Source organism: Tasmannia lanceolata, unplaced genomic scaffold (assembly GCF_043159265.1).
Source record: "Tasmannia lanceolata isolate RefF3 unplaced genomic scaffold, GAP_Taslan_0.1 ptg000006l, whole genome shotgun sequence".
Classification (NCBI taxonomy): Eukaryota; Viridiplantae; Streptophyta; class Magnoliopsida; order Canellales; family Winteraceae; genus Tasmannia; species Tasmannia lanceolata.
This window is the reverse complement of record NW_027518683.1, coordinates 39070597-39094871: the sequence shown is the minus strand read 5'-3', so window position 1 is coordinate 39094871 and position 24275 is coordinate 39070597. Positions and strand designations below refer to the sequence as shown.

At 39.5% G+C, this 24275-nt stretch overlaps 1 protein-coding gene across 2 annotated transcripts in view; it reads left to right on the top strand.

Annotated features, from left to right (window-relative positions):
* LOC143880285 (GroES-like zinc-binding alcohol dehydrogenase family protein) overlaps positions 1 to 24000 on the top strand; it is a 32154-nt gene extending 8154 nt beyond the window's left edge. The window contains exons 3-7 of one of the 2 annotated variants that reach the window (XM_077383138.1): positions 16347 to 16438; positions 16981 to 17239; positions 17862 to 18005; positions 23622 to 23731; positions 23822 to 24000. In XM_077383138.1, coding sequence (XP_077239253.1) covers positions 16347 to 16438; positions 16981 to 17239; positions 17862 to 18005; positions 23622 to 23717 — 591 coding nt within the window. In that variant the 3' untranslated portion in view covers positions 23718 to 23731; positions 23822 to 24000. Of the gene's footprint in view, positions 1 to 16346; positions 16439 to 16980; positions 17240 to 17861; positions 18006 to 23621 lie in introns of both variants that reach the window. The other variant, XM_077383137.1, reaches the window with a different exon arrangement.
* Positions 24001 to 24275: the final 275 nt, after the last annotated feature.

The following is a 24275-nucleotide window of genomic DNA, read 5'->3' as shown; positions in this document are numbered from 1 at the left end:
TGTTGGTGCTTCTTTTATATCTTTGAAGTGCTATTTTCTGTCAGGGTTATATGTAAACTGGCACTTTGATTCACTAGTTAGTAGGTATTTATCTTTTTTCCTTATTTACGTCTTTTTTTCTCATATGGGTTTGGAAGTCAGGAAAATCTCCCATTAAGAGAGAAAAATTGAAAAAGAACCTCTGTGGAAAGCCACACAAAATCAAATGAAAGGAGCTTAATGTCTTGAAATACAAACTATACCTTTTACTTTGCAATGGAACCCCAAAATTAGTTAATTTATCTCCCCTGCTGATTTACTTTCAAATGACATGGAAATCCCAACATCGTCAAGAGGAGATAGGATGCCGGATATATAATTTTAATGAAAAGAAGTGTCAGATTCGTTGTGGAGGACATGCTTCTTTAAAACCATTATTCACGTTAAGGGATTCGCCTTCAAGAACAATTGAAAGATGAGAAACTAAGAGCAACATCTAAACCATTACACATTATTTCTTTGAGAGAACTAAGTTTCTGGAAGGTAACACTGATCATTAAGAAGAGTAGTTTATGGACAAAATAATTTTGTAACCAACATTCCAGTAGGATTGAGAAGACTTACGTTTAATGGTGGAAAAGTAACAAAGAAGAAAACGTGTAATATCAAAGCATAAATGACATTGTCTGGTGACTGACTAAACCTTTAATTCTGACCGAATTTATATACTTAGGTGAAGAAATCACCACTTTTCACCTCCCAATAAAACTGTGAGAGCCCCTATCATGGAATGAGATGGGTTATCAAAGAGCTTAGAGAAAAAAAATTTATTTTCTGGAAACTAGATGATTCTCTGGTACCTTAAGCTATCAAAAGTTGTCAGTTGTTACACGAAAAAAAAGATGACAATGGTAATTGGTGTCTTTCGGCGTTTTCCTTCAAGTTGGAGTACAGATGCAGAAATATTGTACTTGGGGGGATGACAATTGTAATTGGTGTCTCTCAGCGTTTTCCTTCAGGTTGGAGTACAGATGCAGAAATATTTTACTTGGGGTGTACTTTTCAGAATATTGTAATTCCTAGCCACTTGGGGTATAAAATGGTTTTCTACTTTTGTTCCTGCAATTGTATTGTCCCTCTTCCGATAGAGAGAACAAGTATCTATCACTCTACTCACCAAAAAAAAGTATCTATCACTGTCAACTTTTGAGCAAAAAAGAGGCCATAACTGTATTGGCATATGTTGCTGTCATTCTTGTTATCTTTCTCATGGATCACTGGATGTGCTTGTTCACGTCATGAGGAATAATATTTGATACCAAAGATTCTACCAATGTTTCTAAACTGTAGTGTCATGTGTCAGCTTTGGGTCAATGTGATATAAAGACCCAGCTTATGATCCATGCTTGCACACATAGAATATTTACCTGTTGAGATTATTTCTATAACCTTAAGGGGGCTTTAGTCGGGATGGACTCATGCGACCTTTCAAACTTGACGAATCCCTCGTTGTGTTTCTATAAACTATTTGAATCCTGTCGTTAGTCACAAATTCTCAAAAAATTAGGACTTTATGGCGGTCTGGACTTAAAGTTCCCTAGTACATATTAAAATAACCCGCTCAAAGTTAGCCTAGAACAGATGAACTTTGGAAAGTATCTGCAAATTCTCAAAAAATTAGAAGCTTATGGCGGCCGAGACTTAAAGTTCCCTAGCATATATTAAAATAGTAAGCCTAAAGTTCGCCCAAATCACGTGAAACTTTGAAAACCATCTCAGCTCTCTCTCTCTCTCTCTCTGAAATCCTAACGCACCCTCTCTCTCTCTCTCTCTTTTCGTTTTACACTTTTTGTCTCGAGTTTTACGTGAGAAGGAACCCTAACGCCTCCTTTATCTCTTTCCTTCTTTCTTTTTTCTCCAATGAATTTAGCCAAAACGGGAAATTCAGGGTTTCCCCAATGAAGCAAACCAAGGTTTTACCTGACATCTCTATTCCCGTAAGTATCTTCATTTATATGGAGATTTGAATCAACAAAAGAACTTGATGGATTATGGTTTTTAGGTAAAATAGAGATGGGAAAAGGGTGATGGGTTTTCTTTGATGTTGGAATGCGTTACTGGTTTGTGGATATTTGAGGAGATTAGAATGAGAAAAGGGGCAGTTGTTGTTTTGGGTATCAGATAGTAAAGGGTTATGGTGTATTGATAGTTTGGGAGAAGAGTAGGAGTTTGGGTATTTAGGAGATTGATTGAAATGAGTGATAAGGTTTTGGGTGTTTTTTTTTTTGAAAAGGCAACGAAGTTTATTGCATAAATCAGAGTCATTACAAAGGGGACGAGCCATCCCCAAACACAACAATGACCTTGCAAAGGCCCGAAAAACTAAAAAGACAAAAAACCACGTGATGAATGCCCTAAGAATTGGCATGATTAACAATAAGTAGAGTGTCTCGGTCCATGCCCTCCTTAGCCAACTCATCAGCCATGCTGTTCGCAGAACGCCGCATGTGAGTAAGTGAAGGGTGAATGATAGCAACCTGTGGGACCTGATCCCGCGAGAGGGGCGCGAACTGCCTCCCCCTCTTGGTCTCTCGTACCCACGTGAATGGTGTGTGATTTTTATTATTGATTTAATTCATCTTTTCTGTGAACTTGGGATCACTAAAGCAAACTGAATTTCACGCAAAAGAGAATGACAGAGTCGCCACCTAGATGAGAGATCTAGGACCCATAAGTGACCAGAAATCTAGATTCGTTACCTGATTACGAGAATGGAAGGTATGGGAATCACCACCACATGCACCATTCTTGCTCGATAATCCGGTCTTCAGTTTCAAAAGTTAATTCTCTTGAATTTCTTTTAAATGACTCATTTAACTCTATATTAATGTGCGAACTATGTGACATGCATCCTAAAATCTAATTTCAATGTAATTCCTAATGTGTGTCTTGATTTTCTTAATTTGTTTGAATTCAATCTATGCGAGAGTTCTCCTAAATTCGAATTTCAGAATATCCTAAGTATTTTAATTAATTCAATTAAGAGAAGAAATAAGTAAACTATCCTAAAACCCCCCACCATGTGAGGAGGGCCGACTCGTGCTCGGTATGCCATTCAAAGCATCCAAAGCTGCCTACGTATCCAAGCCTCATTGGAATCAGAGTCGATCGTAGTTCGGTGCCTGAACTAAGCTACATGCCTAAGACATCTAGGACACCAATCTAGACTGGATTGACTGTTTCAACTGTTTTCAAGAGATTATTTAATTCAAGTTAAGTAGATTTTATTATCCTAGGACTCCATCGAAGTTGCTATATAGTCCTATCTAAGTGCAAGACATCCCTTAGACTAATGCAGATGAACCTACATCCTAGGTAACTAGGCTTGTCCTATGGGAAAAAGGGGCAACTAGTGTAACTAGATCTATGACTCAATTGCTAATAATAGCAATCGGTCGTGATGAGGCTGAACTTTCTAACTCTAGGACATCCTAAAACCTAGAACGTGACGTAAGTGTTCCTAATTGGTTCTAAAGGTTCCTACGAGGTGATACCGTTATCCAACGGTTCCAAAAGCATGGATCAAATGGACTTAATTTGCTTAATTGCTGATTTTTAATTCTTTAAGCGTTCCTAACTCCTAAAATCTAAGGAATACCAATGGCTCTAAGGGCTGACATATTCTTATGCATAGGTTGCCTTCATGGAAGGGAATCTTGCTTTCCACTCTTATACAATTTAGCATATAAATTATAACACCTTGTTGCCTGGTATGTTCTCAGGATTTCCGTGGACAGAAGACCTTGGAGCCAACAACATGCTATAGTTTAGATGCCTAGACTATACAAGATGGATGCAATTAATAAACGATTATGAATTTAAGCTTTGCACTTGGAATAACCTAACACTCTAAATTCCAAAGGAAACTACTAACATCTATGGCTTCTGTTTAAATGGTTTAAAAATTACATTCTTACCGAAAAGTTTAGATGTTTTGAAAATTTTCATGGTTTTTTGGAATTAAAATTAATTTTTAAAAGATTCAATTTGAGGCCAGATTGGTGATTTACAAAGTAACACATAGCAAATCTATTCCAATTAAGTTCAAATTTTTACAGTAACACGAGGATCATAAAATAAGCTTACTGTAAATTTTTTATTGATTTTTATTATGATTTACTATTAATTTTCCAATTGTAATAGCTTGAGTCCAGGCTGTTGATTTACAAAGCAACCTATAGCAATCTGATCCTAATCAATTTCAAATTTTACAGAAACTTCCTCATAACCAGAGAAGATTACTATAAAACTCTCATGAATTAATAAGGTGATTTACTATAATAATCCGATTTTATTAGATTTAGTCCAGATTGTATGAATTACAAAACAACCCATAGCAAACAAATTCCAAATTAGTCCAAAATTCTACAGTATCAAGATAATCATGATAGAAAACTACTGTAAAAATTTCATGAATTTTTATTGTGATTTGATATCAAAGAAAAGTCACACAAAATCCGAATATTTTGGAAGAATCAATCAAAAGGCGTACTCAATGACATCCTAAAATCAAAGGAAAATTAGAGTAGATATAATATATATCATGATATTTCTCTTCCAAATTTCAGAACTTAAAAATCGAAATTTCTCCAAGAAGCCCAATTTTTAAAGAAAAGTTCACTTGTTTCATAGAAAATCAAAACCCGCTTTGTTAAAAAAATATAAAACCATATTAAATCTTTATAAAAATTCATGGGAATATTTCTAAGACATACTAGTAATATATATTACTGGGTTGTAAACAAAAATTTCGGAATTAATCGATTTTATCATAAGAAACAATTATGGCACGCAAAAATGAAGCTCGGGTTGGAAAACAATGAATAAAACAAAATTTTCAAAATTTTCTTTCATGAAAAATTCTATTTATATATAAACCTAATATCTGGAAAGTTTCATGAGCTTTCAAATTGGTTTGATATTTATTAGAAATAGCCTAAATTTAAAATAATTTAAAATCGGATTAAAAATATTCTAAAAAATCCAAAGTTTTTTGAGTGATCTGGAAATCTAAAAATCGGTTTAGAAATAAATTCCCATCGAATATGGATTTGATTTGACCCGTTTTTTATTTTATTCTTCGAGAAATAACCCCTTTCTGGGTTATCTTTCGAAAAATAAAATGAAAAATAAAACGATCAAACCATGGTCAAAAATTATATTTTCCAGTAGTTTTTAATTTTATATTAAACTCAGAAAATATTAGGTTTTGAAAAACACAATGATTTGGAGGACTTGCTTTGAAAATCTCATTCAAAACCCATATTGAAGAAAGATCGAAGGAAATTAATATTTTAATGAAGAAAAATCAATTTTCCAGCAGAAATCTGAAAAATAAAAGATGATTTATATTATATCATACTCAAATTTCATCCAAAAACTCAACCGTTTTGATCATATTTGAAAATTAAACCCTAAAACATCATAAACATGATTTCTAAACAAAAAAGTGAAAAAATGAAAGAATGCCTGTCGTTGATCGCGAATCCTTGTCTCTAGGGCTGATATTCCGATATACACGCTTTGTCCAGTTCTTATAATAGCAAAAGAAAACCCTGAAGAATGATTGTATTACCTCCAATATGTTGAATATATGAAGAAATGTGAGAGCACTTCGTGTAGAACAAAGTGGAGGAGATGAGCACTAAAGCACCAAAAGAGGGGGAACGAATTCCAAGGGGAGAGAGAGAGGGACGATTTTTCCCCCGAGCAGCCCAAGGGTTGATGTGTGGTTGCTTTTATAGAAAAAGTTAGGTTTGGAAAATGAATAGTAATTTCTAATGTGAGAGCTCTTACCTTTAGCTAGTTTTCAATTTTCTTCTTTCACTTTCTTTCTCTTTAGTTACTAAATTAGATTAGCTTGTAATTAGGATCACTTGCAAAGCAAGGCATGCCATTTTGCATAAGGTAGATCTTTCAAGACTCTTCTAGAAGCTCTCACACAATGGAAATAGCATATACATGAAAGATTCCCGTCCAAAAAGGACTGCCCAACGTTGGAGCTCGTTTTCTACCTATTTAGAGGCAGAATCAGGAAAAGTCGTAAACTAGAAAGTTGTAGATCTTTTCGAGACGTTCGAACAAGTATAATTGCAAATTTTTTGGACGAGAAGGTAAAACGTTATGGCCATTTTAGTAACCTGACCATACTAGCCCTTTCTAATTATAACTCTTCATTTCTTTATTATTTTTTTCAAAACAAATATGATGTCACCAACCACCTCATCCCATGTTGGACGTTTTTGCATGTGGCCTCTCCATGTGGGGCGCCCACTTATGTGGCCAACCCACATGGGTGGGTCCACATGGACCCCCACCTTGTGGGGCCCAATGGGTCTTATGACATTTATTTTGAGTTTTTTTTCAATGAAAATTTAATAAAATTCTTTAAAATCAAAATTTTTATTGATGAACCCAACCCATATGACATTTATGGTGCACCCTCGACATATGGTCGAACCATCCCCTTTTAAAAAAATTATTTTTCGGACCAAAATGCCCCTGTTTGATCATTACGCACCCAAAGGCGACTAAAATGCCCTTAAATTGGATTGCCCCCAAAGGGGAAAGTTAAAAATAGAAAGTCTTCAAGGTCAAACCTAAAAAATAGGAAGTTTTTAAGTTTGCTTCTTTTGGTGGGTAATATCAAACAGGATTGCTTGGAATCCCCTGAAAATGCCCAAAATGCTCTCGACACACGAAATTTTCGAATCAAGTGAAACCCCTTAGAAATTCTAAATTTAGCAGGTTTTCCAAAATTCACTAAATGACTCGTGACTCCTTAAACACACTCTAGAGATCAAATGAAACACATTGGAAAAGACCAAATTACCCCCGAGGTGCAAAAATTGATAAAAAATAGGAAAAACCATGAGAAATTCTAAAAATAGCAGGTTTCCTAAAATTCACGAAACGACTCGAGATTTCTCAAACACGGTCCAAGGATCAAATGATCATACTGGAAAAGGCCGAAATACCGCTGAAGTGTAAAAAATAAGAGAAACACTGAGAAATCTAAATTTAGGAGGTCTCCCATAGTTTATGAAACGACTTCTCAGCCATACTCTCGAGATGATCTTGGATTTATTGGAAATGACCAAATTATCCCTAAGATGATAAAAATGATGAAAACCCTGAGATTCTAAAAATAACAGGTTTTCTCAAATACTTGGAATCAACTAGGATTCCTCAGTCATACCTTCGGGATAATCTCAGACACATCAGAAATGACAAACATGACCCCAAGATACACAAAATGGGGAAAACCCTAAGAGATTCTAAAAATAGCAGGTTTTTTTCACTTGATTGGAAACTCGAATTCTTATTTTCCAAAGATCAACGGAATCCCCTAGAAACCTTCAGGATTGCGAATCAACTTCAAAACACCTAAAATGCAAGAACGCTTGACCTAACGTCGAAGACCGACTCAAAACTCAATGAAACTACTAAATCATTTGCTTTTCAAAGTGCAGCAAAATGTGGGTGTCTACACAACCAAATCTCGAATCTGATCAATCTTATACGCTATACGCCTCGGTCCACAATTCTTGTTCCTAGCCCATGCAATTGTATTTGCAGTCACCTTCAACAATAAGCGGACCAAGGCTGCGATGTGATACCATTTCAAACCGACTAGGAGGGCAGAAACCTTCGCTTCATTTGCATCACATACACTACCCGGGCCTGAAAATGACATAATGATGGACCAATATGATCCCGAATAAACCCCACCTATGCCCGGATTTCCGTGAGAGCTCCTGTCAAAGTTTAGTTTGAACCATCCCTCAGGAGGTGGGGTCCACTTCGGTAAAAGTTTAATGTGGTTGTTCTCTTAGAAGCGACTGTGAAGCAGTTACGCAGGATTTCCCCAACAGAATAACGGTTGCCACCCTTAGCAAGAGCCCATTTAATAATACAATTTAGTGTCGAGAATAATATGTGGTTGACCCGTCTCTTCTTGCCACAAAAATCTGATTATTGCGTTCATTCCAAATGTGCCACACAACTGCATATGGAATCAATGTCCACATTGAATCCCCACGACAAACTGAAGAACAACGGGTAGTGAAGGGATAAGTGATTCAAGGTCTCTTCCGATTTTTTGCATAGCACACACCACCTCGCCAGATGGAAACCTCACCTCTTTAAACGGTCGCAAGTGTTAACGCCACAGCGCGCAAGCATCCAAAGGAAATGCGAGGTGGTGACACAGGTTTCCAGATACTAGCATAAGGAGAAGGAGGGCCAATCTCATCATTTAGTTTCCTGAAAAAAGACTTCACCGTGAAGCCCCCTTGACAAATTATGTGATGTCATTGGTATCTTTGTGGTGGTGTTTTATGTGGGTTTTGGGGTTTGGTCGTAATTCATGTTTTTTGTTTGACTTTTCTTTGGCTTTTTTGTTGGTGATGGTTATTGTGTTTTGGGCCCCTTCCATCTCGTAAAGGTATCCCTATTTGATTCAAATTCAAAATTAATCTGTTGTAGGAATGGTTTTGAAAGTCAGTCCAATATGGACGGAAGGTCAGTCCAATATAGATTGAAATTCTGAAAGTGAGTCCAATATAGGCTGAAACTAGCTCCTTGGCTTGGTTTTCAAAGCAATCAATGCCCTTTTTTTTTTGAAGAAAGCAATCACTGTCCTTTTGTCAGTTTTTTTTTTTTTTTGGTTTTTGTTATTGATTATGAGTTCGGTTTTTCTTTTTTCTTTTAATTTTCTTCCTCTTTTTTGTTGGTGATGGTTATGGTGTTCTGGCCCCTTTCCATCTCAGAAAAGTATCCCTATTGGATTCAAATTCAAAGTTAATCTGTAGCAGAAATGGAATGGGTTTTCTCGCTATAGTCTTCAGGCCATAATAAAATACCATCCCCGTTTTCATCTTGTTCAATTTTTGTCATATTCAGATTCTCTGCATTGTAAACCAAATCTTCCAATTCCCCTTTCCCCCCTATTTTAGGCTTTCTTGAGTATTTTTCTCTATGTGATTTGTAGTCCTTGGTTCTTCATTTATTGGATTTTGATCATGAATCATCCAATTTGAGTTCTTATTTGACCAAATTCAACCTGATCTGCCATTATTTTGCAAAATTTGCATCACTTGATCCTGAAATTGCTTCTTACATTCAGCAATTTTTGAAAATCCATATTTTAATTTTGAAAATGCATATTAATCACTACGCGACAAATCAAGACCCGGAAAGGAGAAGGGCTGGTGGTGGGCATTTGGGAAAGTCAGGTTGATCGGGTGTCTTCATCCATCTTCTTCTTCATTTGTTACCCTTATATACAGAATAGTCTCACACCCTTTGGCCTTAAGCAACCAACCCTTTGCTTATTTATTAGCACTCCTAGTGAACTTTGATGTATACTGAAAGGAGATGGATTCTGCATCTGAATTACTTATCTTGAAAATGACATAGCAAAGGGATCATGTGGCAGTGTTTTACTGGTAGTGTTTGCGAAATGACGTCTAATCCCAAATTCAAATCCACAAGGTCTAGTTCAATTCATTTTTGAAGTAAAATTTGAATTTTTACCTACTAGTTGAGCCTACAAGCATTCCTTTATTTGGACCTGACGCCGGAGCTATCTCAGATGGATCCTCAATCCGAGCCCACTAGGCACACCAAGCCTAGGCCCCAAGCGTAAAGCTCCAAAAACAGTTGCAGTCCATGATTTTGGGGCATCTTTTGGGTCAAAACTGAATTTACTCACAGCTTTAAATATAGCAAATTAGCAATCAATATTCGTCTCAGTTTTTCACTTGTGTTTCCTCCTCTCTTCTCCATTTGTTTGGTGTCAGGACCTATCATAGTAAAATCTGACTTTTTATCTACTAATCCCCCCCATCTCTCCCTCCTTTTTTTATATCCACAAGTGGGGCCAACAAAACCCACATTGGTATTTGGATTTGTTAAAGTATAAAAGATTAAATAACGCCTTCTCCAACAGCTTAAGCTTTTGGACTAATTGTGGTTGTTTCACATGGTATAAGAGCAAAGGCCCTGAGTTCAAAACTCCTTGATATTAAAAATCCACATCTAATGGCCTACTCAAAAGAGGCGCCACATGTGCCACGTGTAGGCCAACACTAAAACGAAGGGCCACACGTGAGGGGGAGTGTTAAAAGCAAGGTTACCTGGAATGCGGTTCGTTCCGGTACGCGGTATGGGTACGGGGTACGATGGTTGTCCGGTACGCGGTACGATGAGGGTATATATATATATATATACATATAATTTCATATATTTTTACCCGAATGTCATTCCATAGTACACACTACACACATTTAATACACAAAATATAAAAACCTCGTGTATGTCATACATATTTTTTCAAAAAGAAGTTCCCGTTGGAATATATGAATATCCTTTCATAGTCCATACTACATCCATTTAATAAAAAAATAAAAAAACCTCATGTATGCCCTACATTTTTTTTTCAAAATAAAGCTCTAGTTCCAATTCAACCCAAAATATATAAAATTTGTAGCTCTCTCCATCTCTCTTCTAGTCTATATGCATCTCTCTCTCTTTCTCTCCCGCGGGTTGCCGCGGTTCGTCATTTTTGGCAATCCGGGTTGTTAGTGAACAACGTTTCGGATCGTGCGACCCCGGATCGGAGGGCAGATGGTGAATCCGGTAACTATGGTTAAAAGTATAAAAGATTAAATAACGCCTTCTCCAATAGCTTAAGTTTTTGGAGTAATTGGTTGTTTCACTGGATTCACTAGTTGGACCCACATATCTTCCTTTGTTTTGACCTATCATAGTCAAATATGAGTTTTTATCTATTAATCGGGCCTACAAACCTTTATTTGGATCCACTAGTGTGGCCAAAAAAACCCACATTCGTATTTGGATTCGCTAGTTGGGCACAAAAATCCCACTAATAGTGGAGCCCATAAACTCTTAGGGCACATTTGGCTGCCATGAATTGTTTTTCATGATAAATTGGGGGTCTGCAAGTGGAGATGAGGGTGAAATGGCTTAAAATCAGGAAACAAAATAAAAGAAGCTAGTGTCTCCGGTGATGGTAAACAAAAAACTCTACTAAAATATCTCATCGAGTTTTTCCTGATTTTTAGCCACTTATCATCTACTAGCATCTTGTATTTTGTTTCCTGATTTTTTGCCACTTCACCCTCATCTCCACTTGGAGACCCCCGATTTATCATGAAAACAATTCATGGTAGCCATGGTAGCCAAACGTGCCCTTAGGGCTATGATTTGGCCGACACTTTGAATTTATTGCCAACACATGCGTCGTGTCGTGTCTGACACAACACTGTGTCCACACGTGTCGACACTCCTTTAGACACTTTTAAATGTACTGCTAGAAGTGTCAATAACTTACATGCATGTACGTGTATGACTGTGCTACTATTCCTAGGGGTGCAAGTTTGGCCCTGTCAGCCCTGACCCCGAACAGGATCAGGGCTGGATTTTCCAACCCTGAGGGCGGGTCAGGGTTCATTTTTTTAGACCTTGACTCAGGTCGGGTCGGGTTCTGAGTTAATGCCTCGGGTACCCTGACCCGACTCGACCCTGAGTTTTCTATTATAGAATTGAACCATCTATGCATGTTTCTTTTGCTAATGTTTTCTATAATCTTGGATTGATGTTTCTCTAGATTATTATTATTAATTGTCTCTGTTGCCCGTCATGTTGTTGAATTCATATTGTCTTATTTTGTTCCCTTTCTCTGTTTATTGATCATTTTGTTCTATATGATAAGTGGTTGCTTTATTTTTGGCACTCTTAACAAGTTAACAGGTATTTGCACTAGGGTCAATTAGGCCCGGCCCGGCCCAATCAGGGCCAATCAGGGCAGGCCAGGGCCAGCACTTAGCCCTGTAGGGCGGGCCATGGGTTGACGTTCTTCGGCCCTAACTCAGGGTCAGGGCGGGTCAGGGCCGAGATAATGGGATCCAGGGTTGGGCTAGGGTTTTGAAAAACCCAACCCAACCCGACCCTGTTGCAGCCCTAACTATTCCTATATTTTTAGGAGCTGACGTGTCATATACTCCGTATCCGTGTCAGAACTCGGCATGCGAATCTATGTCCACAAATCATGATTATAAGTACTTCTATTTTAGTCGTGTCCTCGTTTCTAAATTTTCGTGTCAAAACTCGGCACACGAATCTATGTCCACAAATCATGATTATATGTACTTCTATTTTAGTCGTGTCCTCGTTTCTAAATTTTAGGAGTTTGCCGTGTCAGACACTCCGTGTCCGTGTTGACATGCGAGACTCGTGTCCGTATCCACAAATCATAGCCTTAGGGTAAAGGTAAAACATTGAATGTTAAACATATCAAGCCCTTAGGGTAAAGGTAAAAGCGATCTAGAGCAAAAAGAGGCGATTTCTTCTCGCCCCCTCCCTAGGTCGTTGGAAACCCTAGGGAGGGAGGCTCTCTCTCTCTCTCTCTCTCTCTCTCTCTCTCTCCTTTTTTGTTTTTTTTCTCCCCCCTCTCTCTCTCTCTTTTTAGCATTTTTTTCTTCCCCCTCTCTCACTGGTTTCTCTCTCTCCGATCTATCCCTCCCTCCTTTCCCGATCTTTGTCTTTCTCCCCTATCTTCTTTTCCTTCATATTTCAGATCTCTCCCTTTCTGCTTTTTCTAATCCCCCATCTTTCTATCTCTTTGGTTTGTCTTTCTCTTAGATCTATCTTTCCTACTTTCTGATCTCTCCCTCTCTCTCCCTTGATGGGCAAGGGAGGTGTTGGTGGCCGGATGATGCCCAGAGTTGGGCAGATCTCGCAGGGGATGCATCAATGGTGGCTGGAGGTACGGAATGGCCGGATTTGGGTCTGAGTGGACCGGATTTAATGGGAAAAGGATCGGAACTGGGTAGGGTGGATGGAGAAAGTGGGCTGGTGAGTCGTTGAAAGTGGTGGACGTGGCAGGAGTATGAAAAAGGGTGGCCGAATTCCGGGGGGGGGGGGGGGGAAGGAGGAGGTTGGATGTGGAGGTGATGGTGGTGGTGGTGGAGAAAAAGTATGATGAAGGATCACAACGGTATTGAGACGGCATGTTATTCCAAACCCTCCTCTCCCTCGTGGAATGCAGAAGGCACGTGAAATGTCGGAAATGGTGCGGCGGATGACCGGCAAAGGGCTTTGGGAAGCCGTGGGTCGCCGGATCTGGGGTCCGTGTTGAGTGGCGGAGGCGATGGGTAGTTGGAGATAGCATTGGGGTTGCCGTTTGGAGATTGGGGGTAAAATATGGTTTGATCGAGGTGCAGGGTTGGGGCTAGAAGGGCCGGGGTGTTAGGTTAGGATAGGTGTTTTGGGTTGCAGGTAGTTAGCTGGAGTGGTGGAACGTGGTGGCTGGAGAGATATTGGATGAGGAATGAGGTAAGATTAGGGTTAGGTGGAAGGTAGGGTAGGGTTAGGGATTTAGGGTTTGGTAGAAGAGAAGAGGAAGAGAGTCAGGGTGAATAATGATGGTCTCTAGGGTTAGGTGGAAGGAAAGGTAGAGTTAGGGATTTAGGTTTTGGTGGAACTGAAGATGAAGAAGTTAGGGTGAACAATGGTGGTCTCTAGGGTTAGACCAGGGTTTTTTGGATTGGTGGTTTAATGGGGATCCCCCGGGACAGGCGGTGGCGCAAGGTGGAGGCCGCTGAAGATTTGATTCGATGGGCTGGCTATCAGGCACGTTAGGGGCACACAAACGCCTCAGGCTTTTGAGCGGGATTTTTGAAAATCGAATTCGCCAGCTAGAAAGTGGTGGAGAAGTCTGTGTGACGTGGCACGTCACACATATGACTTGATGGGGCCCACAAATATGGCACTTTTTCTTGGATTCGATTCAATTGAGACCATTGGGTAGTGTGAAGGAAAGGAAGGGGGAATAGTGAAGACACTTTCGGCTGTGGTAGTAGAAGAAGAATTTGAAAGGAAAGTGAAATAGTTATTCGGCAGGGTGGCAGCGCATGGAAGTGTGGACCTCACTGTAGCGGTTGACCCATAAGATCACTTCTGTTGGTTTTTACTGGCCTAGGAGTATGCTCTTGGCCACCCTTAATTGATTCTATGTAATGCAGGTAGGGATCCCTGGTCCCAATGTAATCTTCATAGTATCAATGAAATTGTCAATTTAAAAAAAAGAAGGTAAAACATTGAATGTTAAACATATCAAGACTTTAAAGTCACACATTTGTTGACGACTAATGTAACTTCAATTCCTGCATGACTTTGAAGATCCCATCAAAGTTCATGTAAGTCCACAAGAGCCTAGATGTCCGTGCTTTCAAAGTCCCAACTCCTAAGTCCCTGAGTATCAAGGATAGTTTCCAAGAGTTCACACTGTGATGTAGGACGATTGAAGGACTGACTAAGACTTTGCTCTGATACCAATTCTGATGCAAGACGAATCACTTGTATGAGGTTTTTTTTTTCCGAAATGGACACTTGTATGAGGTTATCTAGAAACTTGAACAAGGATGTCAAATTATCAAGTTTTTTGTAATCTAATGTAGGACGAATCACACTTGTACTTGTATGGGGTTATCTAGAAACTGGAAGGAGCGTGACAAACTATCATCTTTTGGACGGACGTACAGGAATATGAAAGGGATAAATAACAAAAGTGTCGTAAATATGGATAGCATGCAATTTCTATGATTCGACCACGAAATTATGGTTAAACAACAGAGATTCTATGGTCATCCATGAGTAAATTTAACGATTTAATCAATTTACACATAAGCATGCAAGTAGCGAGGATTTCAAGAAGTCCCCATTCTCAAAATCAGGAAATTTCAGCAACCCCGCGAATAATATATTCCGATCTCACATACAAAATCTCACAAGGTCTCAAAAAATTAGTAATATGCCTATGAAGAAGATTTTGGACCTCAAAGAGGGCTTTGGGTAGGTTTAGAGGTATCCAAACACGCCGGGAAGTTATAGATTTATGCCATGATGGTATATAAACTATTGTGGTAGGGAATATGGGTGCAAATGATGGATGAAAATTAAGGGTTTGAGTCCTAAAATAGGTGATTAGATTGGGAAAATATTTCTACGAGTTTAATGATAGGTTTGGAGGGGTGCAACATATGCCGGGAAGGTGTAAAATAATTTTGGGACAAAACGCAAGGGACGTAGGGTATGGATGGATTTGAACGATATTTCTAAGGTTTGAAACTTTTTTTATAATTGATATTTTAGGGGTTTTGGGTAACACATAGATGAAAATAATGTAAGATGTTTTGGCTGAGATTAATAGGTTTGGGGTTCCCGGGAAGGTGGTTTATGGGAAAAAACCCAAAAAAAGAGCGAAAGGATTAGTAGAAACAATAAATGACGAGTAATAAGAACTTAAGAAGTAATCTACTTATCTCAAGGTTTCACATCATTAGTTTCTTTGGCATCTCACCAAATAATCTTTGGCTCTCACCAAATAAGAAGGTAAAGAAGCCTTTTCTCTAAGAGGCTCTCAATATCAAATAGCAAATCAATGTGGTACCCCTTCTATTACATAAGGGACTTAAAAAGATGCCTAAAAATTATCATTTGGACCTTAGGATGGTCCCCATCACACAGTCTTCAAAAGCATGGGCGACTAACCCCCTAAAATTGTATGTAGGAACTTGCTGCAGCTTGTTGGAAACAAACCAACACTAGTAGGATGGTTTGAAGTTTGAAATGGATCGAACTATCTCAGAAAAAACAGAAACGAAAGCAGATCAACTCATGTTTATCATAGCCCAAGTAGAGCATGCAGATAAAACATCGCACAGTCCATCCATACACAAATCCATTTGACTGTGATAAAAAAGATGTGTTTTGAGGCCTGGGTTGCCATTGTCAACTAGATCAATGCATGTGCATGAGTGCATCTAAATTGGGAAGGTAACATATATCAAGCATGCTTGGAAATTTTTTTCATGAATTGACTTCAGAGTTATGTTGGACCAATACATCTGCATATTTTCAGTTGTTCCTTATTTTCTTCATTTAATTTGTTTAACAATATTACTATACTATGTGATTGACAAGAGGTAATTATTTCCTAATTGCCTTATAATGTATTCTATGTATTAATGTCTCACAAAAATAAACCACTAGTACTACACTAATTCGGCGTCGTCCTATTTGATAAATTATACATCTGTGAAAATAGGCTAGGCTGGTGTATTTTACTGATTCCTATTGAGTCTGACAAATACATTTGTTGTTTAACAGAATGAAATTTTTGTTTATTAATCAATTTTCTTGTGTAAACAATCAAATGAACTTGCTGAGATGCTTTTGTGTACGTCGACTGCAAAAGCCTAAGTGATTTTGATAGAATGCAGGTCTTGCTTGTTCTTGGTGCGGCTGGTGGTGTTGGGGTCTCAGCTGTACAGATAGGAAAGGTTTGCGGTGCCATTGTCATCGCTGTTGCTAGGTATTTGCTTACATATCAGCTAAACAAGGCAGGAGCTCAAATTTCATTATTGTTTCCATTAGTTAAGGATGCAACTCAGGTCTTGGGTCGGGTTGAGGCCAACCTGACCCGACCCGACCCGAGGAACTCTTTTTCCAACCCGAACCCTATTTCCATGATTCCATCCTGACGAGGTTCAACCCGACCCGACCCAAGGGGCCCTTTTTCCATCCTGAACACGACCTGAACATGACCCGACCCGAGTTCAACCCGACCCAACCTGAGTTTTTAAGCTTACAAAAAAAAATTTGATGAAAAAATGTCGGGTTTCACTCGGGTCTAGTTGCCAAAACCCTCAACCCAAACCCGGCCCGAATTGAACCCGGGTTGAGAAAACTCAACCCGAACCTGACCCGAACTCAACCCGATGGGTTCGGGTTGCACCCGACTCGAGTTGCACCTCTACGCTTAGTCATGTCGCTATTTGACTGTTTATAAACTTGAATTTCACCAAATATGATAGAGGAGATAATTCATGCTTTGAACATAATTTTGGATTTCAGGGGTGCTGAAAAAGTGCAGTTTCTCGAGTCATTGGGAATTGACCATGTTGTTGACTTAAGTAAAGGCAGCATTATAGAAAGTGTGAAGGGGTTCCTGAAGGCAAGAAATCTCAAAGGGGTTGATGTTCTTTATGATCCAGTTGGGGGCAAGCTTACAAAGGAAAGCATGAAGCTATTGAATTGGGGAGCAAATATTTTGGTCATAGGATTTGCAAGTGGAGACGTTCCTGTCATTCCAGCAAATATTGCTCTTGTTAAGGTACACCTTGTGATTTTAAAGTCGTATGATTGCCTAGTGTCATGGTTATGTTTCTAGCACTGCCTCAACTGCAATTTTATTTAGTGTCCAAATCGCAATACGATCCCAATTTGCCTTTGTAGTTGTTATCTATTTTTCATGATATCATATAAAGTTTAAATCAGTGCGTATACACTTGATTGAGTAGTCTAAACTTGCAAAGTCAACTGGATGCGATGAAAAATAGATATCATTTACCTTTGGTTAAGTAACGCCCCAAAATACTTGCTCAAGCATTCAAAGAATAAAAAATGTTTATCTTGTACTTGAAACTATCAGTCAAATACTCGAAAAACTTAGTTGAGTACTTGAGCCTTGTAATCAGATTACATCATAAGCTTTTTAAACTTCAAAAATTGGTTGAGTGTTGAACCAAAGCCTTAGCGGACTCGGACTTGGGTTGTCCTCATGTCCAAAGTTGATATTTGGACTTTTTAAACTTCATTTAAATGATGTTTTGCTTAGTTAAACTGTGATTTGCTGATTGCAATTTCTAACTGTTGTTGGCTTCCAATATTTCCAGAATTTCTTGCAGATCGGAATGTAAATGCTAACTTTTACTTGCATTTCTGTTGTATTTTAGAACTGGACAGTACATGGACTCTACTGGGGAAGCTACACAATACATCAACCTCATGTTCTTTATGACAGTATGAAGGAGCTGTTTTCATGGCTAGTGAGGGGCTTGATAACCATCCATATTTCTCATGCTTACAGTCTATCACAGGTCAGGGACTTATTACTCCACCTAATTGTTTATTTGTTTTCGTTTATTTCAATTTTATTTGTTTACCCATCCAAATATCTGATTGGAAGTGGTCACCTATTGCAAAGTTTCCGACCATGAGCAAAAATTCCAAGTTAATTACCTGCACCATGCATCACAAGAGGTCAGGAAAAACCCTTGAGCTCCCTAGTAGCAACAAATATTCAACCATGGTAACCCATGGATGGGCAGCATAATTTCGAACAATTCAGCTTAGTTCTTAAAAACTTAATGAGTGCTTGACAACTTGCTTAGTCAATGCATCTTTTTTTTTTTTTTTGAAAGTTGACATATTTCATTAATATTAAGATAGCAGATGGGACCAGTAGTCCCAAACAGCATTACAAAATATTAAAGTGGACTGGGTTGACATGCCGACCCCAGTCCAAAGGGAAAGCAAAACATTGATATGGTGTATATATAGCCATATATTACAGAAAAACTATTTTCTATCATTTTGCATTCCACACAGTATGTGCACATCTTTATGTGAAAGGCCACCATTTACTTCTAGCCCAGCTAGAATATCCAGACAGAAAAAAGCAAGAGAACGAATCCCTCAAACTTCAGCAAGCTACTAGTCAAAGTGCCCAAGGGAATTAAATCTACAAATTGTAATTCTGAGGATTAAACCTTTAGGTAGCATAACTTCTCCACCAACCAGTGAAACCAACCTTCAATTAACTTAGACTCCAATCCTTCCGACTAAACCATCTTTCCGGTATTTGTCTACACCTATCCTTCCCAATCCTTCCCTATTTTCCAATCCTATTTACACTTTTTCTACTCTTTTTCTCTACTCCTTTCTTTTTCTTTCTTTTCTTCGTCTCTGTGTTTTTCCTTTTTTCTCCTTTTTTTTTCCCTTCCTTGGGGCCAGAAGGTTGATTATTTACTACGCTCGCCCCCCTTGTTCTCCTTCTCCTTATCCAATTTTCTGTGTTCCTTCAATGTCCTAATAGCCATCGAGCGAAACAGGTTCTTTGTTGCTTCCAAATTTTCATCAAAACCAATTTCGAATACATCTCCTATTGCCAGAATTTCGTTCATTTCCTCACGAGGGTCGACATCATCCTCTTCTGAATCCAGGAAATCAACCATTCTAGAATCCACTTCCTGCCTATCCTCATCCTCACCCATCTGTTTGCGAATCTCTAAGCTAACTTCCTGGTCAAGGGTGTCTCGAGACACCTGGGATACTCCATCAGAGAGACCTAATAACTTCTCCAGTCGATCAATCTCAATAGCCTTAGCCTTCTCCCAACCCTGACACCGCTCAATACACTCTTCTTCTAAAGCCTTCTAAAAAAATTAATCTTATAAATCTGAACAAATGCGTCCTTTGGGTCGGTCATACCTGAAATCTGGAGGAAGCTTTCTTTGTTAGCCAGAGCTTCCCGTTTGAATTGCTTCCATTGATTTTTCAAAATAGACATGTAAATTTCTTTGGGAGTTGGACATTCAACGATCGCCAATTGTTCATCATACTGTAAGTCGCGAAGAAATTGAAGGTCGCTTACCTCAAACGGAACAAGCTCCTGAATACTTAGAGGAGAAGTAGGGGTAGGATCCATAGAGGGGGCAAGAGGACGGAAAGGTTTATCAAAGTCTTTTAGAAGAAATTTAAACTTGGATGCTAGGCTGGTATTCCTTGGTTGTTCTCTCTGATATGAACCCAAGAAGTTTCTTTTAGACAACCCCCCTTTTGTAGCTAATAAATATTTTTTCTCAATATTCATTCCTCGCCCCTTCAGCCATTTTTGGGGTCTAGCATTTTTTATGACAGCGAAGTTCCTTGATGACTGACTATTGGTTTTCTTGTTTGAATTTTTCGAGGTTATTTTCTCCGGAATTATTTTTTTCTTCTTCCTTCCAAAAAAAACGTTTTTTGACTTTTACTGATTTCTCTATTGGTATCGGGTTGGTGGTTGCCGTAAAAAAAAATCCTTTCTAGTACCTTTCCTCGCGGGAATGCTAGATTTAGCTTTTAATAACTTCTTACTTGAAATTTTCTTGGGATAAGACGAAATCCCATCCTGTAAAAGGACAGGACCTTTCAACACTTCTTTTGGAATAGCCATTCCCGAGGTGGATGAAGGGTCCGTCTTCCACCGGAGCTGAGTCTACCAGGTCGCCTTGCTCCGAGTCCACCGGATTGCTTTTTTCCAGAAAGTCATTAGTGGGCTTTAAAGGCTCCTCCACCAACCTAACATCGATTGGGAAAATCCTGGAATCTACCATTATGTTAATAAAGGATGACAAACAATTCCATAATGGAGTTAATACTTTGACAGTAGCAAATTCCATACAATATTCATGGCTACCCGACAATTTAGATTCCAGAACTTGACCAAAGTGCTGACCCAACATCTCCACCGTGGACAATGACCAGGCATGAGGGGGGATGTTAGAGAATCTAAGCCTAACCGATCTTGCACCCGTAGACAAAATGGGAGACCAAGGATGGAGAGACAGAAGGTAACCTCCCAAGGCATCACTCCCTTTTCGCAAAATGGAGATAGCTTGGCTTTGGGATTCAAAGGGAAAGAGCATCGATAGAGGACCCACAAGCAGAAAGGTTTGCTAAGATGGGGCAGAGCCCATTGTCGTTTAGCCCAAGACCCAATTTCTTCCGGTAGAACTCTGTTTCTTAAGGTGCCAACTGAACAATTTTCAGAAAGTACTTCCTTTCGATGATTACTTCATTAGGGATAGATATTACGGGGATACCACCCTTAGAGGGTTCCAGGATGGATTGATGAGGCATCTTCGGAATCCATAGCTGCCTAGAACGCGTTTGTCTGCCAGCATTAGCCAGATTCCTGTTTTCTGGCTCCAAACATTTTCTACATACACGCCTAGTCCCAAAGTTATGGTATCTGCACATAGAGCATCTCCAGTCACTCGCGTTATGAGTTGAAACAAACTGTTTTCCTCGAGTGAAACCATTTCTGAGGTCAAGATGGCGAGTCAATAAATCCAAATCTTCTTGAGCACCAATCGATCGAGGCAAAGATCTGGGGGGCTACGAGGGGTGATCGTGTCCCTTTTGGCCCAGAACCAAGGTTGCCAGTGCGGGAATCGAAAGCGGGATTCGATTCGGGATTCGAAAGCGGGAATCGAAGGCTCCTGGGATGGTTGGAAGCGGGAATCGTGGGTTTGCCAGAGATTCGCCGGGGATTCGTCGGGGAATCGCCGGAGATTCGCCGGGAGTCGCTGGGGAGTTGGGATTCGCAGGGAATCGCCTGGGAATCGGGGTTCCTATAAAGTGGGAATCGGGGTTTCCATAAATTGGGAATCGTGGTTCCGACGGAATCGATTCAGGATTCCCCAGAATCGGGAAATCGAATCGAATCACGATTCCGATTCGCGATTCGGGGAATTGCTAATCCCCACCCTCAGGTACGAATCCTGCTTCCCTGCCCAGAACTATCAAAGAACTCCGGCAGCAACTGTTGAAAATCCCAATTGAAGAAAAAGCTTCCTGGGTCGAGTATCCACTATCGAGTAAATCTAGAAAGGTCGGAGACGCCCAATCAAGACTAGTGCCACAAACACAGTGGATGGGATTAGCGTCCAAACCCACGCCGGGTCGGCGGCTAAAAAAATCTTTCACCGACGTCATATCCCTCTCTTGAATGAAAGTTTTCGTATTTTAACTCTGCTTACCCACGATGCCTGTCAGCTGACATGGCACACATTTTCTTTGGTTAGTCAATGCATCTCAATGAATACTTGTGGAATTAAGGGCGTTAACATGGTTTTCTTAACATCCCAAATATAGCTTGATTGAGTGACGACTCAAAAATCTGATTGAGAACTTGTGGTCCTCCCAAAGTTCGATCAAGTAGTTGGCCAGCTTTTCAAGTTTTAAAACCATAGGTTCTGAGTGTGAATGTGTGATCAAACTTACTCTGTCTGATTTGGGGTTTCTAAACCTTAGTTGCCGGACCTCTACTGTAATCGGAACTTAGTTGAATCAAAACTCCCTTTAATCAGGGAGTAGTTGCAATTACTCATGTTCTATTCGCTGATGACCTTATGGTCTTCACAGAAGGAACACTTGAGTCAGCTAAGGGTGTCCTCTCTTGATTAAAGCGCTATTTCATGAAGACCCGAAGAACAGAGCAGTGTGGATGCCTTCAGTGGACGGAAATTTTTCGGTAAAAAGCGCCTGGTCTGAAATCAGAAAGAAGCATGCTAGTGTGAATTGGGCTTCTACTCTATGGTTTAGTGGTCATGTTCCTAGGCATGCTCTAATGGCTTGGAAGGCCCTTCATCTTAAGCTCCTTACCAGAGATCACATCATATTCAGAAACTCGTCCATCGATGAAAGATGCCCTCTCTGCCATTCTGAAAAAGAATCCATCGATCACCTTTTCTTTCGCTGTGGTTATTCTGCTTGGATTTGGAAATCCATCCTCAGGCTTTGTGGGTTTCATCGATCACTGAAACGAACTCTCAGGGCAGAGGAAGAGTGGATCCGCACCCAGTGGAGAGGCAAGGGTCAGAGTGCAGTAATCATCAGAGTTGCCTTTGCTGCTTCTATCTACAGATTGTGGAAAGAGCGTAATCGCAGAATTTTTGATAAAAAATTCAACCACAAAAGTGTGGTTCTTCAACAAATTTTAGATGATGTCAAGCTGAAAGTGCGAAGCCTCAACGTTTTTTATGATAGTGACGACCAAAAAATCCGGATGGCTAGTAACTTCGGCCTAAAATGCATCCGGAAGCTTAAACAGAATAAGTTCTGCAGATGGATTCCTCCAATTCGAGGGGAATACAAGCTCAACACCGATGCGTCCTTATCAGATGAAGGGGGAGGACTTGGGGGAACTCTTAGGGACTCGAATGGAGAGGTTCTTCATTGTTTCTCTGTGAACACTCAAAAGGACGAGATCTTCTCTCTGGAAATTAAGGCTATTTGCATTGGGGTGGAAGTGGCAAAAAGACTGGGGATCACACATCTGTGGATTGAAGCCGACTCAAATTTCGCCGTAAATTCCTTTGCAAAGCTCTCTGACCCGCCATGGAAGAATCTTTCTGAGATCAGTAAGTGTTGGAAATTTTTGAACACTATAGACTGGAGGATAACTCATATATGGAGAGAAGCAAATTCTGTGGCTGATCTTCTTTCAAAAAGGGACTACCCCTGTAAGAGTCTGAATATTCCTCTTCAATGTATTCCGAATTATCTGAGGGATTCCATAAGTAGAGATATATCTGGGGAGATGTATTTACGTTTGTAATGTTTTTTTTTTGACTTTCCCTTATTGTTGAGCTCACGCTCTTGTTTGGCTCATGGAGCCCGAGCCATTGAGTTAGTTGTCCTTTGACAACTTCTCCTCCTTTCATGTAATTTTCTTTTTGGTTCAATATATCTGGTGGGGGTCTTGCCCAACCCCAGCTTAACCATCAAAAAAAAAAAAAAACTTAGTTGAATGAAAGGTTTCGAACCGGAGGGAAGCACATCCACATCTTAGCAGTGAATGTTAGTCAGTCAACAATGGACAGATATGGTCACCATGCCATTTCAGAATACAATATTTTATTTTGATCTTTACTTTATTCTCTTTACAGGCAAGCCTTGCATTCTCTGCTATCAAAGAACGTAAAGCTATCGGCAAGGTGATGATCACTTTCGAGGATCATGAAACCATAAAATCCAAGCTTTGATCTTTTCTAACCAGGTATCATTTCAGTGAAAAGGGTTTTCTTTTTCATTTGAATACATGTAGCTTTCCAATGTAATTCCCTCCTGCATTGTACCCCTCTTATAGGAATTTGTGTACATCAACATATTAGATGATACCTAAATAATCGTCCTAACTGTCTGAATTCAGAATCCATTAGCGAATTGTGAATTTCAGGATTGAAAGGCGCCACCAGTGAAGACAAGACTGTAAATAAAAACAGTGACATATAATAAATCTAACAATGCAGAAGCTTTTGAGTTGCATGTGTTTTCTTCTGTGATGGTGTTTATGACAATTTTCATTAGAGTAATGCTACGGAGACCTAAAGTGCAACCAAGTAGGAGACCTAACAAATAGGTTCTCGCCAAAAAAATCACAAGTGACGTGAGCATGCCTTAGGTTTATGAAAATCAGCAAAAAAGTAATTTTTTTGTTGCACACATGGCGGATTCTCATTGTAGGTCTCTCCAACTATGGTCCTCACGGTCTCCATATCATTTTCCTTTTCATTATTCCCAAACAGAGAATGATTAGTAGC